Raw genomic sequence first — 14061 nt, forward strand, 5'->3', positions numbered from 1 at the left:
GTATCTATTAAAGCTTAGTTCTTTTAGAAATGGGACAGTAATGAATGCGTGTATCTTAACAACCTTTCCTTTGATCTAAATACTTTCTATGAAGGAAATGAAGGTAATCTTAAATATAATAATTCATGAAAAAATTTGTCAATTCTACTTTATTCTTGGTAACTCCCATCGGTCGGCGCAAACTTTTTTCATGATCATGATCATGATATTGATCAGTTTTTCAAACTTACACTTCGTCAAATCTGTATTTTAGGTGGCTACATTCATCTCCTTCAATTTCTGCGACTTTTTGGACCAACACTTCTCCTTTAAAAAACTGAGGGCAATTTAGTGGATACAGCTGTTTCGAAATTAAAAAAAATTGATTTATTCTTAAGCCACTTTTTGAGCGTATTTAATGGAATTTCTGATGGCAAAATCTGGCAATAACGAAGTGAAATCATCATGAGATTGAGCTTTTAGTATAATCGGTAACTATAGATTGTAGGTTGCGAAGGGTACAAAAAAGATTACAGTTTTTAGGCTTTCAAAAACAGCGAAAACCAAAGTTTTTATTTTGAAAATTTTTGTTTTTTTCCATTGGAGCAGAATTTTGGCAAATCATTTTATTTTATACAAAACATCCAGCAAGTACAACATATGCTTCACTCCAATGCTTGATTTAAACTTTTTGGACACTTTTGACAGTATTTGCATACCACTCACACAGTAAATCTTTGAATAATCAACGGTTTTGTCAGCCTTCAATTTGATAATGATGGATTTTGAACGAAGCTTTGCAAAATTATTTTTTCCTTTTTCTCTTGCATCGTAAATATCTCAAAAACGCATAAATTTTTAATTTTGAAAAAATAAGTCGGATAGTACTTTTTACAGGCAACAAAATGCTGTCAAAATTTTGAATGTCCGACAACTAGTAAACGAGCTATTAGCAAAAGAAAGTGTCCCATTTCTAAAAGAACTATGCTTTAAATCAGGTCAAAAGTACGTTTGGAAACTTTTGAAAACTGACTACAGGAAAAATTTAAAACACTGACGTGGATTAATGGTCATTCTAGACCAGACAGCCTATATTCTGAAATAATTTGGTTCTGTTTTGGATTTAAAAATTCTGAAAAAATAGATTAAGTTGTTTAGTTTTAGTAGATTTTTAGTTGTTTATTGAAAGTGTTATGTTTCAGATAATGACAAACAAGTTATAGCTTTTTTTTTTTACTTTTCCAATGCAAAGTACCAAATTTTATTTATGTTTATCTAGGCTTGTGATATAGCTCAGTTGGCAAGTCTGTTGTCTCCTGAGCAGATGTCCGCGAGTTCGAGCCCAAGAGTAAACATCAAACCCTGTTGTACCGCATAAGTTTATAAAAACGGTCTGTCAACTGCAACATTGATATAAAGTCGCGAATGCTATAAAGATGTTTTTAAAACGATTATAATTGAAAAACAAGTTTCTCTACACAATTTACTGTAAATCACAAGAAATCATAAGATATGGGGCGAAATTACGAGTGATAAGAGTGATTCAAAAGGGCTCTATTACCAATTTCAACGTAATTCAGTGACTTCTAAGAGTTGACTGGAAAAGCTCAAAATCAGCACGAAGTCTTCTGATTGGTCGAGGAACCATTTTAGTCCCTAGGTTTTAATTCGGAAACAATCATCTTTTTGGGCCCCTCTAATGCATAAATGAATGACATCCGAACATTTAGTTTTTTTCAAACTTCTGATCTGTTTAACTCCAATTATGGCATTGTCCTATGCTTAAATATCAAAAATTCAGCGACCGTTTTTCGAGTAGAACTAATCTGTAGATGTAAGTTTTGCTAATCGCCAATCAATACAAACTCGAAATAATTGTTTAGATGGACGATTGACAAATCTTTTTATCCCGCATCTTAGGATATGCGCATTCTAGCTTTATTTTGGTTTGAAAAAAAAAAAATAAGCTCAAATTCAGTGCTAAGCATTATGTATAGGCATTATGGGGGGGGGGGGGGGTTGTAGGGTCTAACGGGTATAAAAAAACACCATTTTCACGATTTTTTTCTAGAGCTATCGTTCAAACAAATGTATTCAAATTTTTTGCATTATACAAAGCATTGTTAAAAGAACATTTAGTATTTTTTTCGTAGAAAAATATTGAAAAATGAGCCGGTGATGGAGCATTTTCGAGGATGCCTTTTAGAAAACAGGATTTGCGGTGGACACTGTATCTCAGCACAGATTCATCTGAAGTCAAAAAATCTGAGCAAAATATTTTTAATAGATGTTTTTCTGGACCCCAACGTTTTTATTTAACTTAAAAAATTTTGTTATGAAATTTTTGTGGCTGTTTGAAGTAGAAATTACGATTTTTCACGAAAAAATCCGCCATTTTTTATCTGTAAAATCTCCCCAAAGAAAAAAAAAAAGAAAATCGTTGGGGTTTGGTATTTTATATGTAGAAAATATGTTCCAAATTTGAAAAGAATCGGTGAAGTAGTTTTCAAATGACGATGTCCACTTTAAAAATGTGCTTTCGAGAAAAACGCGTTTGAAGTTTCTGCTCTAGAATTCTTGCAGTATTAGATAAGAGGAGATAAAGGCCTTTAATTTCCACAGTTTTGCTGCGATTGACTTGAAAATTTGACACAACATTCTTGAAATGTTTTACAATCAGAAAATAAAAAATAAAAAAAAATCGATATTTTTAAAGTGTTAGACCCTACTCCCCCCTTAAGAAGTTTTTATCAACAGGGGTTTTCATCAACAAGTTTGTAGTACACGTGTTAAGCTAATATCAAATATTCTTTAAGAAACCAATTTCAACCTTAAATCAATTTTTTATTTCTTGTTCTTGAATTTGAATGCTCAACTCCACATTCTAACGGGTTTTGAAAAATTAAACAAAGCCACATTTTCACGAGGTGCAAACAGCTTAAGAGATCCTTTTGATTACTCTGGATGTCCTGAATCCGAATATGCAAAGATTTTTTTCATCAGCTTTTGTTTTTGAAATAACTTTTAAAAATAAATTGTAATCATTTTAGAAATTCCTGACTTTTTTTTTATAAAACTTTTAAACACACTTAATTATCAACTTTTCTCAAGACCGCAAGTTATTTGCTAAAACAAAAGTGATAGAAGTTTTCTTTTTGTTTGATTGCCCCATTTTATTTCATACGAGAATTTTAAAGAATTTTTATAAAATACAAATTTATTAAATAAAATTAAACTTTTTTTTAACTTTCAGTAAGATCAGGAGAATTTGTAATATCTTTCCATATTTTGAAAAACTTTAGAACTTAATCATCATCAAAAATTTTTTTTTTGAATCGAATGAAGTATAGTTCACTAATTCGAATCATTTTTATTTCAAAACTGATTCATTTTTAAGCTACTTGACGAAAGATATGAGTTCAGGACGCCAAAATTTACAAAATCAATCATTAAAAAGAATATAAGCGATAAAATACTGTTACAAAACTTTTTTTTTCATCCTAATATTTTGATTTGATTATTAAATAAATTTTCCGAAATTTATAGTCAAACGTTTTTATTTTTTGTATTATTTTTATTAGTGATTGTTTGTCAATTTTAAATTTTTGTGTTCTGAAATATAATCTTCTTCCAGCGTATAAATCTAAATTTTTATAAGAAAAACGTAGTTTCTACCTTTTTTCGTTTCCAAGAACGAATATTTCTAGTGACTGAGAAAAAATGTTCATAGCTTAAAATTTTAAACTATTAAATCTGCGCTGGATAATTACATTCATTTTTTTCATTTATTTTATACATTGTATTTAATTATCAATTATGTGTTTTGAAAAAATTCTGTTAAGTGCAAAATATAAATTTCTTATCGAGAGTTCACATTCCTTATCATGATTATTTTTTTTTTCAAATTCAAGATATTGCAGCAACACTTTTAAATCAATCTTTTATTTTTAAACGTAGAAAAGAAATGTAAATTAAGATGATTAGAACTTTAAAAAATTGATTAGATTTTAGTAATATTGAACAAAGTGTTTGGTAAACTAATGAAATTACATGAAAACTTTAGTCCTCATTTTACAACTTTGTTGAAGACTGCGAAACAATTTGACTCATGTTTTAAGAAATACCCAAGATTCAATTTAGTTTTAATCTTCTTTGAAACTTTGTCTAAATTCCAATTTTGGCAGATAAGGGGAAAATTTACAAAAAAAACTTCAATAACTTTTTTCACAGAAGTCATTATAACTCGCGGTCTTCGGGAAAGTTTATCATTGAGTCAAAAATGTATGCTGTCATAAAATTTCTAATATGCTACAGTTTTGCCAAAATAAGTCAAACTAAGCTCTGTTATTCTGTGTTCTCTTCAATTTTTAAACGTGGTTCATTTCTGACCTGATCTGATATATATTCGGGATTTTTTTTAAATCTGGTTTTATATTTTATGTGTTTTTTTATATGCACTGATTTTTAAAACCGAAGGTTTATTTTCTGGTTTTATTCGAAATTTTAAATCACATACGTTTGCTGGTGATTCGGAAATATTGATTCAAATTTGTAAACTAAACTGCTTGAAAATCAATTTCAAGCGAATTCTTATGTCAGGATAAGAAACATAATTTGGAATTATTTATTAATAACTAATTGGAAAAAGCGTTGATTTGAAACTTTGAATAAGATTTATTTTGTGATTTGAGTTTTTGTGGTTCCCTTGTATTAGAAAATGGTTAAAGAAATCTATTTTTACAATTTTCTATGCACTTTTGGTATTTTTATTATTTCAAGCTAAATTTCTAAATTATTTCAAGCGTAAACCCCCCATGCTAATTTAAAAGTCAGGTAGACGAACCAGTCAGAAAAATTTTACTTTTTTTATCACTTCCTCTATTCATATTTTCGGATTGAGCTTGAAAAAACCTCTCACATTCCTCTTATTTCTCGGAATCAAAAACCCCCACTTTTACTCCAATTTCAGCACACTCTTGGGACCTTTAGGACTTCTTCAACAATTTAACATGTGAACTTTGGTCAGCTGTTTTTTGGGTCTCCCACTGACAATTTTCTGGATTTTTCTCGATCCTGCCCAAAAAAATTTATCCATGGCCTTCAGTATTGGACGCTATCTCAAAAAACCACTTGACAAAATATTACCAAATTTTGTACAAGTGCGCAATACAAAAGTAGGTAGCTCCGCTGAAAATTTCATCAATTTCCATTAATGCGTTCAAAAGTTATTCTCAAAACAAAGTGTTGCATTTTTTTTTTTGAATATACTCCTTATTTTGGATATTGAAACCTGCGGCTTTAGTTTTTTGGGATTTAGGTTAAAATTTTGCATTTGTGCACTGGCACGGATTAATGGTCTATCCAGACCAGGCTTCCCAAAAGTACTGCAGCGCGACTGTATTATTGCGAACGTCACGCATATACCTCGATGAAAGCTTTCCAAATAATTCTTCCGCGACAGTTTCAGAAGGAGCGGCCGAACTCTGTACAACGTTGCGATGTTTTATTTCAAGCGAAAGCTTCTCCATGAATATGATTATTTATTCGGCTCCGTGACAGTTTTGAGGATAACTTCGTGACAGTTTTCAATGCTCCGATTTTCGCTTGACAGTACTTCTAATGCCGTCCGACTGTCGCCGAGATTTGGCTTTCGGGAATCTTCGGCATTCGGATGGAACTGATTTCGAATGACCGAACGTAGGTTTTCTGCTTCTAGCTAACTGCTAGAGCTAGCCAGTCTTTCGCTACAAGTTGAGCTGAGCGGTAGGTTATTTGTTTTTTTTAAATATTTCCGAACAATCAACGCGGCAATGGAAATGATTTCGGGAGAAAATGAGGGAGTGTTTAACGGTGGATTGGGTGGCAGTGATAGGGGTAGGAGTGCTGATTGTGTTGGCAGTGCGCGTGGTGGGGGAGTAGGTGGGAGTGTAAGTGGGGGTGTTGGGATGGGGAACGCCGAAGTGCTCGCCGTGGTTGAGGATTGCTCTAGAAAAAGAAAGAAATCCTTTAAGGACATCGCGGAAACGTGTATGCAATTGCACGACGGTTTTCTTCATTGTGATATCGATCCCGCTGGATGCCATGGAAAATATAAACAGAAGCCACAGCGATTGGATATTGGGAACTTTATACGGCATCTTCGCGTGGAACATCCCCAACTGGCTAGGGAACGCGGGCTGTTTAAAGACGAGAATCCCGGTCCTCCGACAAAGAAAAGGCGCATTCCAAAAATATCAGTCCCTATCGACGCACAAACTGTTGTGGAGTCAGTTGTGCGAATGATAGGGATTGAAAATCTACCAATCAGTAAAATGGAATCGGAGGGCTTGAGGATGATTTTGGACCCGATATGCCACGCTCTGGGGTTGACCATCAATTCCGAGACGAGCATGGCCCACCTCAACACCTGCGCAGAACAGATACAGCAGGAAATAAGGAAAGAGGTCGCGGGACGATTAGTCTCTTTAAAAATCGACTCTGCGTCACGACATGGCCGCCATATTTTGGGCATAAACGTCCAATTTTGGAACGGCAAAGAAGTCGTGATCCGGACACTAGGTGAGTACTGATCTTTATACACAGATTGTTAAATTTAGTTTTTTTTTTAATTTTCCAGTATAATTTATATTTTGATTTCAAATTCGGATTTCAAATTTATAATTCCGATTTCCGATTCAGATTTAGATTTCAGATTCCGATTTCAGATTTAAGAATCCTAAGAATCTAATACTGAAATCTGCATCTGAAACCTGAATCTGAAATCCGAATATGAAATCAGAATCTGAAATCTGAATCTGAAATCTGAAAATGAAATCTGAATCTGAAATCTGAATCTGAATCATGATTGAATAAATAAATAAAATACATCTTAAGATTTCCGATTTCAGATTCAGACTTTAGATCTCAGATTCAGATTTTAGATACAGATGTCAGATTCGGATTTCAGATTAAAATAACAGATTAGGATTTCAACTTCAGATTTCAGAATCTGATTTTAGATTCCAGATGCAGATACATTTGAATCTGAAATCTGAATCTGAAATTTGAATCTGAAATCTGAATCTGAAATCTGAATCTGAAATCTGAATCTGAAATCTGAATCTGAATCATGATTGAATAAATAAATAAAAAACATCTTAAGATTTCCGATTTCAGATTCAGATTTTAGATACAGATGTCAGATTCGGATTTCAGATTAAAATAACAGATTAGGATTTCAACTTCAGATTTCAGAATCTGATTTTAGATTCCAGATGCAGATACATTTGAATCTGAAATTTGAATCTGAAATCTGAATTTGAAATCAGAATCTGAAATCTGAATCTAAAAACCTGAATCTGAAATCTGAATCTGAAATCTAAATCTGAAATTTGAATTTGAAATCTGAATTTGAAATCTGAATCTGAAATCTGAATCTGAAATCTGAAATCTGAATCTGAAATCTGAATCTGAAATCAGAATCTGAAATCTGAATCTGAAATCTGAATCTGAAATCTGAATCTGAAATCTGAATCTGAAATCTGAAATCTGAATCTGAAATCTGAATCTGAAATCTGAATCTGAAATCTGAATCTGAAATCTGAATATGAAATCTGAATCTGAAATCTGAATCTGAAATCTGAATCTGAAATCTGAATCTGAAATCTGAATCTGAAATCTGAATCTGAAATCTGAAATCTGAATCTGAAATCTGAATCTGAAATCTGAAACTGAAATCTGAATCTGAATCTGAAATCTGAATCTGAAATCTGAATCTGAGATCTGAATCTGAAATCTGAATCTGAAATCTGAAATCTGAATCTGAAATCTGAATCTGAAATCTGAATCTGAAATCTGAATCTGAAATCTGAATCTGAAATCTGAATCTGAAATCTGAATCTGAAATCTGAATCTGAAATCTGAATCTGAAAACTGATTCTGAAATCTGAATCTGAAATCTGAATCTGAATCTGAAATCTGAATTTGAAATCTGAATCTGAAACCTGAATCTGAAATCTGAATCTGAAATCTGAATCGGAAATCTGAAATCTGAATCCGAAATCTGAAGTCTTATGATTCAGATCAGATTCTGATTTCATATTTTAGATTTAGATTTAAAAATGTTATTTTAATTTCACATTCAGATGTCAGATTGAGATTTCAAATTCAGATCCAGATTCCGATTTAAGATCGAGATGCAGGATTCAGATCCAGATTCTTGATCGAGATTTCAGATATCAAACGCATATTTCATATTTAGACTTCAGATTTAGATATTGGATTTGTACTACAGATTCAGATTTCAGACTCAGGTTTCAGATTCAGATAAAAGGTTCAGATTTGAGAATCAGATTTCCAATTCAGGTTGTGATTCAGATTTCCATTTCCGATTGAAGATATAGGAATAAAATTCAGATTGCGATTGAATTTGAGATTTTTTCCCAATAGCGATGCTGGAGGTGAAAGGACGACAGACTGCCAAATTTATCGTCCAAAAAACAGAGGAGGTTCTGAAGTTGTATGATATATCACTGGAACAAGTTTTGTCTGGGACGTGTGACAATGGCGCCAACATGTTGGCTGCTATTAAAGGGTTGGATCAAGACCTTCAGATTCTTGAAGCTGAAAAAATGGCTGTTGAAGATGACGAAAATTTGGATTGTATTAATGAAGATCTCCATGAAGAACTTAGTAGAGAATTCGAATCTCGAATCTTCCTTGTGAGATGCGCAGCTCATACTTTACAATTAGCTGTGACGGACGTGGTTAAGCACACAGATAGTCGAATTCGCAGCATAACAAATATCGTTAAAAATTGTAGGAAGATAGCATACAGAGATTCATTCCATATGCACAATGTTCCCATTCCACCAATGTATTCAAAAACCAGATGGGGAGGAGTATTTGAAATGATTTCGAACCTGTATGATCATGAATTATTCTATAAAGATTTAGGAGATCAGTTTAAGGAACTTGGTAAGTTAAAAAAATATATGTACAGTTGCCATTTGCTCGGTGAATAAGTGAATGATTTTTTTTATAAAATGCCCTTTCTTTTTATAGAACAAATGTGTATTGAAGGATACAGAAAACGATCTAAATTCTAAATTTAAATCTAAATTTAAAAATTTGAATTTAAAAATATCGAATATGTTTAAATTTTTTATTTTTTCGATTTTTGGAATGTTTTTTAGTTTAAGTTAAATCCTCGGGCAATTATATTATACTACCGAGCAAATATCAATTCTAATATTGTTCTCAATACTTTGAATAACTCTATTATTATTTTCACAACAGATCTGTCTGAACACTGGGATTTTATCCATAATTATAAAAACGCTCTGAAGCCCCTGTATATTTCTACCAAAGAAATGCAAGCCAAACATCTATCGTTGGGGGACTTTTATATACAATGGCTACGTTGTCTGATGGAGGTTAAATTATTAACAACCAATGAATTGGCGAAATCCTTGATTATTTCTTTGACAACAAGACTTCAGCAGCTTAAAAACAATGTTGTCTTTAAGGCAGCATTGCTGATTGATCCTAGGTTCAATTATTTATCTTCAGCTGTTCTCACGCCTGGAGAAAAGGAACCAATCAGGGTATTTTTTCGCAATATCAGCTTTTACACTGAAAATTCTAAGAATTTTTTTTTCACAGAACTTTATTATCGCCACGTCACAGAGGATTCGTTCATTCAAACCCGTCGAATCAGTTACAGTCAAAGCGCCTGAGCCCGAACCTGATACGGTATCACCCAACTTAGATGACTTTATGAGCGATCTATTTGGAGGAGTGCCACCATTGACAATGAACGACAATCAAAATCAGAACAATTTCATTAAACAATTAAATGGACTGGATCTCGAGAACCATCAAAACCACAGATATGATGTATGGAAGCACTGGCAGGATCGCATCAATAGTCACCCAGAGCTGGCAGAAGTGGCGTTAGCCATAATGGCGGTTCCAGCGACTCAGGTATCGGTAGAGCGCTCTTTTAGTGCACTGGCATTGGTATTGTCACCTGCTCGCACAAATTTGTCAGCGAAAAATTTGGAAAATATCCTACTCGTTAAACTGAATAGCGAGTTATTAAAAACAATAATTCCAAATATGTACGACTGGAAGCAGTATCAGGGTCTAAGTGCTCTGCGTGGATGAAAATAAAACCTGTTAACCTATTAAAAAAAATTAATGTTACTTATTTTGTGTCTGTCCTTGAAAATAAACTTCGAAATCAGTTCCCGTAAAAATAAGTATGGAATCCTGGAATCCTTTTTGAATAACGAAATATCTCAGATTTCAGATTATCGATTCAGATTTCAAATCCAGATCACAATTTAGATTCTGATTCAGATTTCAGATTCAGATTTCAGATTCAGATTTCAGATTTCAGATTCAGATTTCAGATTCAAATTTCAGATTCAAATTTCAGATTCAGATTTCAGATTCAGATTTCAGATTTCAGATTTCAGATTCAGATTTCAGATTCAGATTTCAGAGACAGATTTCAGATTCAGATTTTAGATTCAGATTTCAGATTCAGATTTCAGATTCAGATTTCAGATTCAGATTTCAGATTCAGATTTCAGATTCAGATTTCAGATTCAGATTTCAGATTCAGATTTCAGATTCAGATTTCAGATTCAGATTTCAGATTCAGATTTCAGATTCAGATTTCAGATTCAGATTTCAGATTCAGATTTTAGATTCAGATTTCAGATTCAGATTCAGATTCAGATTTCAGATTCAGATTTCAGATTCAGATTTCAGATTCAGATTTCAGATTCAGATTTCAGATTCAGATTTCAGATTCAGATTTCAGATTCAGATTTCAGATTCAGATTTCAGATTCAGATTTCAGATTCAGATTTCAGATTCAGATTTCAGATTCAGATTTCAGATTCAGATTTCAGATTCAGATTTCAGATTCAGATTTCAGATTCAGATTTCAGATTCAGATTTCAGATTCAGATTTCAGATTCTTGTATATTCTTGGAGAAAGAATATCAGAATTGAAAATTTATGTGTTTTTTTGGAAGTTTTAGAATTAAGACTAGATATTTTTGAAAAGTAACTTTTTCAGTAACAGTTGAAATTATGAGTTAGCTATCATTTATAAAAAATTGAAATCAATATCTTTAATACTAATAATGATATGTTTATAAAAAAAACATTCCTTGCAGTCTAACCCATAGTCACCCCGCACGACGGCACTCCAACCATTCCAGAAATTTACTAACTTATATCAGGGCCGTGCAATAACGGGCGGTATTATTTAAAACCTGAAATAGGCTTTTTTATTTTGTAGCGACCCAACACACTCCCCCCACAACAGGAGACTCGATTAAGCCCCCGGGTAATGGACGCTACTTGATTCTAAATTATCTAATTAAATAGTTTTTGGACCCATTATATGACAGTTATCATGTAGGTATAACAATACCTTGATTTCTAGTTTTTCAAACATCGATTCTACAAACTAAATTGAGTCAATCTGGGATTCTTAGCATAGCAGATAGTAATTGTCACAAGAAATTTTGATCAAGCAGTGACCAATGCTTTGGATAAATCAAGAATAAAGATAAATTTTGTGTCAAATTCTAAAACTATGACATTCTATTGATTTGGTCATAAAGCAACGAATGTATTTTAGATTATATTATAATAATGAACGTTATTCTACAACAACCACTTTGGTTTGAACTGCTTAAAGTTTTCAAACATACTAATAATCACTTCGCAAAAATTAAACCATTTTGCCTTCTCGAATAAAAATCGTATAAAAAATTAAGATTTCAGAATAAAAAAAATGCAATGAATAACCCCATTCGAGACGAAGGCCTTTCCGCGCCATTCGAACTACCATCAAGTAGCCATTTACCGCCCGAAATCACCCTTTTAGGTGCATTTGAAATAAAATTATTATTATGCTAACGATAGCCAGAAATAAAATATTTGGCTTTTCGTTTCCGGTTAAATTATTAAATTCGACGTCTGTTAGCGAACTATCACACACCCCACACACGAACCACCACACATCACTTTAGCATCGGTCATATGATGATGCTCGGCTCGAGCAAACGACCAACTTGGCAGAATAGATTGTATGGGCATGACAGTCATTCGTGACAGTTTACTCGTCCTATTTCCAAAACTGTCACGTCCTGCAGCCGACTGTTGCGACGAAATAATTTTTGAAAGAGGAGGCATAAAGGAATGAAAACCGAACTGTCGGTTCGGTTGGCTACAGCTTAAAGCACAATGTTTTCGGCAACGCAAGTTTAGAGCCGATTGTTCAGATACAGTCTTCGTTACCGAACGGGTGCGATGTTTTCCGAATAGTTTTGGTTCGTTACCGAACGTACAGCAGCAACCGAGCGGCTAAAGAAAACCGAGACATTTCAGTCGGCAATGAAAAAACTGTCAATGAAATGCAGTACTTTTGGGAAGCCTGATCCAGACAGCGTACATGATGACATAACTTTAACTTTGTATTGATTGCATAAATTCCATTGCTAAATGAGATAAAGTTATTTCTCATTGAAAATGTCATATTTAAGATAATGGCAACGATTTTAACCTTCCTTTACCGTTTAAACAAAAAAAAATCCGGTTAGGGTCATATAGACTCAAATTTCTATTTCGGCTGTATTTTCAAAACAACAGAACCGATTTTCATAAATTATTTCATTTTGGGGTTTTCTGAACGTTCGGTATCTAGTTATATATGATGAGGAAAAAACTTATTTAATTTTGTTGGGGTCTGAAAATTAAGCTGAAAGACAAAATCGTCAAAAAAGATGGCATTTCTGAACGGCATTGAAAGTTTTTTTTTTTAAATTGTTGATTTATCTCGTTATGATATTGCAATTTTATTCCAGACATTGTTCATTAGTTGCAGGAGATGTTTGTGATTAATTTTTTTTGTGACGTTTAAATAGCTCGGGGAGCTGACGCTGGAAATGAAAATTAGAGATGGTTTGGAGAAGGAAATTTTAAAGTTTTAGAGTAGGCAGCGCAGAATAGAAAGCGATCATGAGACGTTGGTTAGACCATCATGCACTTCATTATATCCATTCCGGCTGGATATGGACAGAATGCAGTTCAAGATAATAAACCAACCCCTCCTGATACCAGTTGGAGGAAGGACATGGGTGGGTTTGAGACTGGCCTCTACTTAATCCCCAAGCATCTCATCTGTCGGCAACTTATGGGATTCGAACCCAAAAGTTTTTCTTGCCGATACCGGGAATTGAACCCAGTACGCCTGGGTTACCAGACTCGCGCCAGCCTATCCACTAAGCCATATGAGCGCTAGTAAGATGTTTGTGCTTAATTGAGATGAAAACATTTGTAAGAATTATAAATTTTGAAGAAATAACAGCGATTTTCCAAACATAAATTTGTTTTTATTTATATTAATTTGGTTTTGCTATTTTTCTGCATACTTTCTTGGATATCTCACACATTCATTAGAATGTTGTGGAAAAAATACCATGGGCTCAATTTTTTTAACCTCATAAATACTTTTTGTGAATACATAACTCAACAATTTTCATGCGTTTCAGATATATTTGGAGTTTAATGAGTGTTGTTTTAAACAAAAATATGCATTAATGGTTTAAATTATTTGTACTAATCACATTTTGAATAAAGTTGAAGCTTTTCCAATAATGGTTCAGCTTGTTGCTATCGAGAAACTCGAACTTAAATTTTGCAGGTACATCCCCCCGAGCCGTCGCCAAATAAAATTTTTGACCTGGGATTTGCCCAAAGTCCGCCTTCACGTAGGTCTCATCGTCCATCAGAATACATCCGTCGAACTTGGTCAGCACTTGGTCGTACAGCCTTCGAGCACGGATTCTGGCCACATTGTTCTGCTTCAGCGTCCGATTTGGCTGTTTGCTGGCTCGGAATGACCTTATTCCTTCCCGGAGACGAATTCGTCGCACCGTACTGTGAGCGGCCTGGAACTTATTGGCCAAATCGCGGTCTGAAAGATTGGGATTCCTCTTGACGGCCTTGATGACTTTCCCACGCCGTTTCCGGTCGACAGTTCCACTCCGACGCTTCGAATGCGGCTTCCGAGCCGTC

At 33.6% G+C, this 14061-nt stretch overlaps 2 protein-coding genes across 2 annotated transcripts in view; both read left to right on the plus strand.

Annotated features, from left to right (window-relative positions):
- Positions 1-14061, plus strand: part of LOC129753580 (transcription factor SPT20 homolog) — a 541529-nt gene that overhangs the window by 90573 nt on the left and 436895 nt on the right. The window lies entirely within an intron of this gene.
- Positions 8409-10125, plus strand: LOC129753579 (uncharacterized). Its single transcript, XM_055749409.1, has 3 exons — positions 8409-8934; positions 9256-9563; positions 9622-10125. Exons 1-3 carry the CDS (start codon positions 8409-8411, stop codon positions 10123-10125), a joined length of 1338 nt encoding a protein of 445 aa, XP_055605384.1.

This window comes from Uranotaenia lowii, chromosome 3 (genome assembly GCF_029784155.1).
Source record: "Uranotaenia lowii strain MFRU-FL chromosome 3, ASM2978415v1, whole genome shotgun sequence".
Taxonomy (NCBI): Eukaryota; Metazoa; Arthropoda; class Insecta; order Diptera; family Culicidae; genus Uranotaenia; species Uranotaenia lowii.

Excerpts from the sequence above, each read along its gene's own strand:
- LOC129753579 (XM_055749409.1), top strand. The coding sequence starts at position 8,409 with ATGCTGGAGGTGAAAGGACGACAGACTGCCAAATTTATCGTCCAAAAA. Across the intron at positions 8,935-9,255 it reads AGATCAGTTTAAGGAACTTG|ATCTGTCTGAACACTGGGAT; the intron begins GTAAGTTAAAAA and ends TTTTCACAACAG. Across the intron at positions 9,564-9,621 it reads GAGAAAAGGAACCAATCAGG|AACTTTATTATCGCCACGTC; the intron begins GTATTTTTTCGC and ends TTTTTTTCACAG.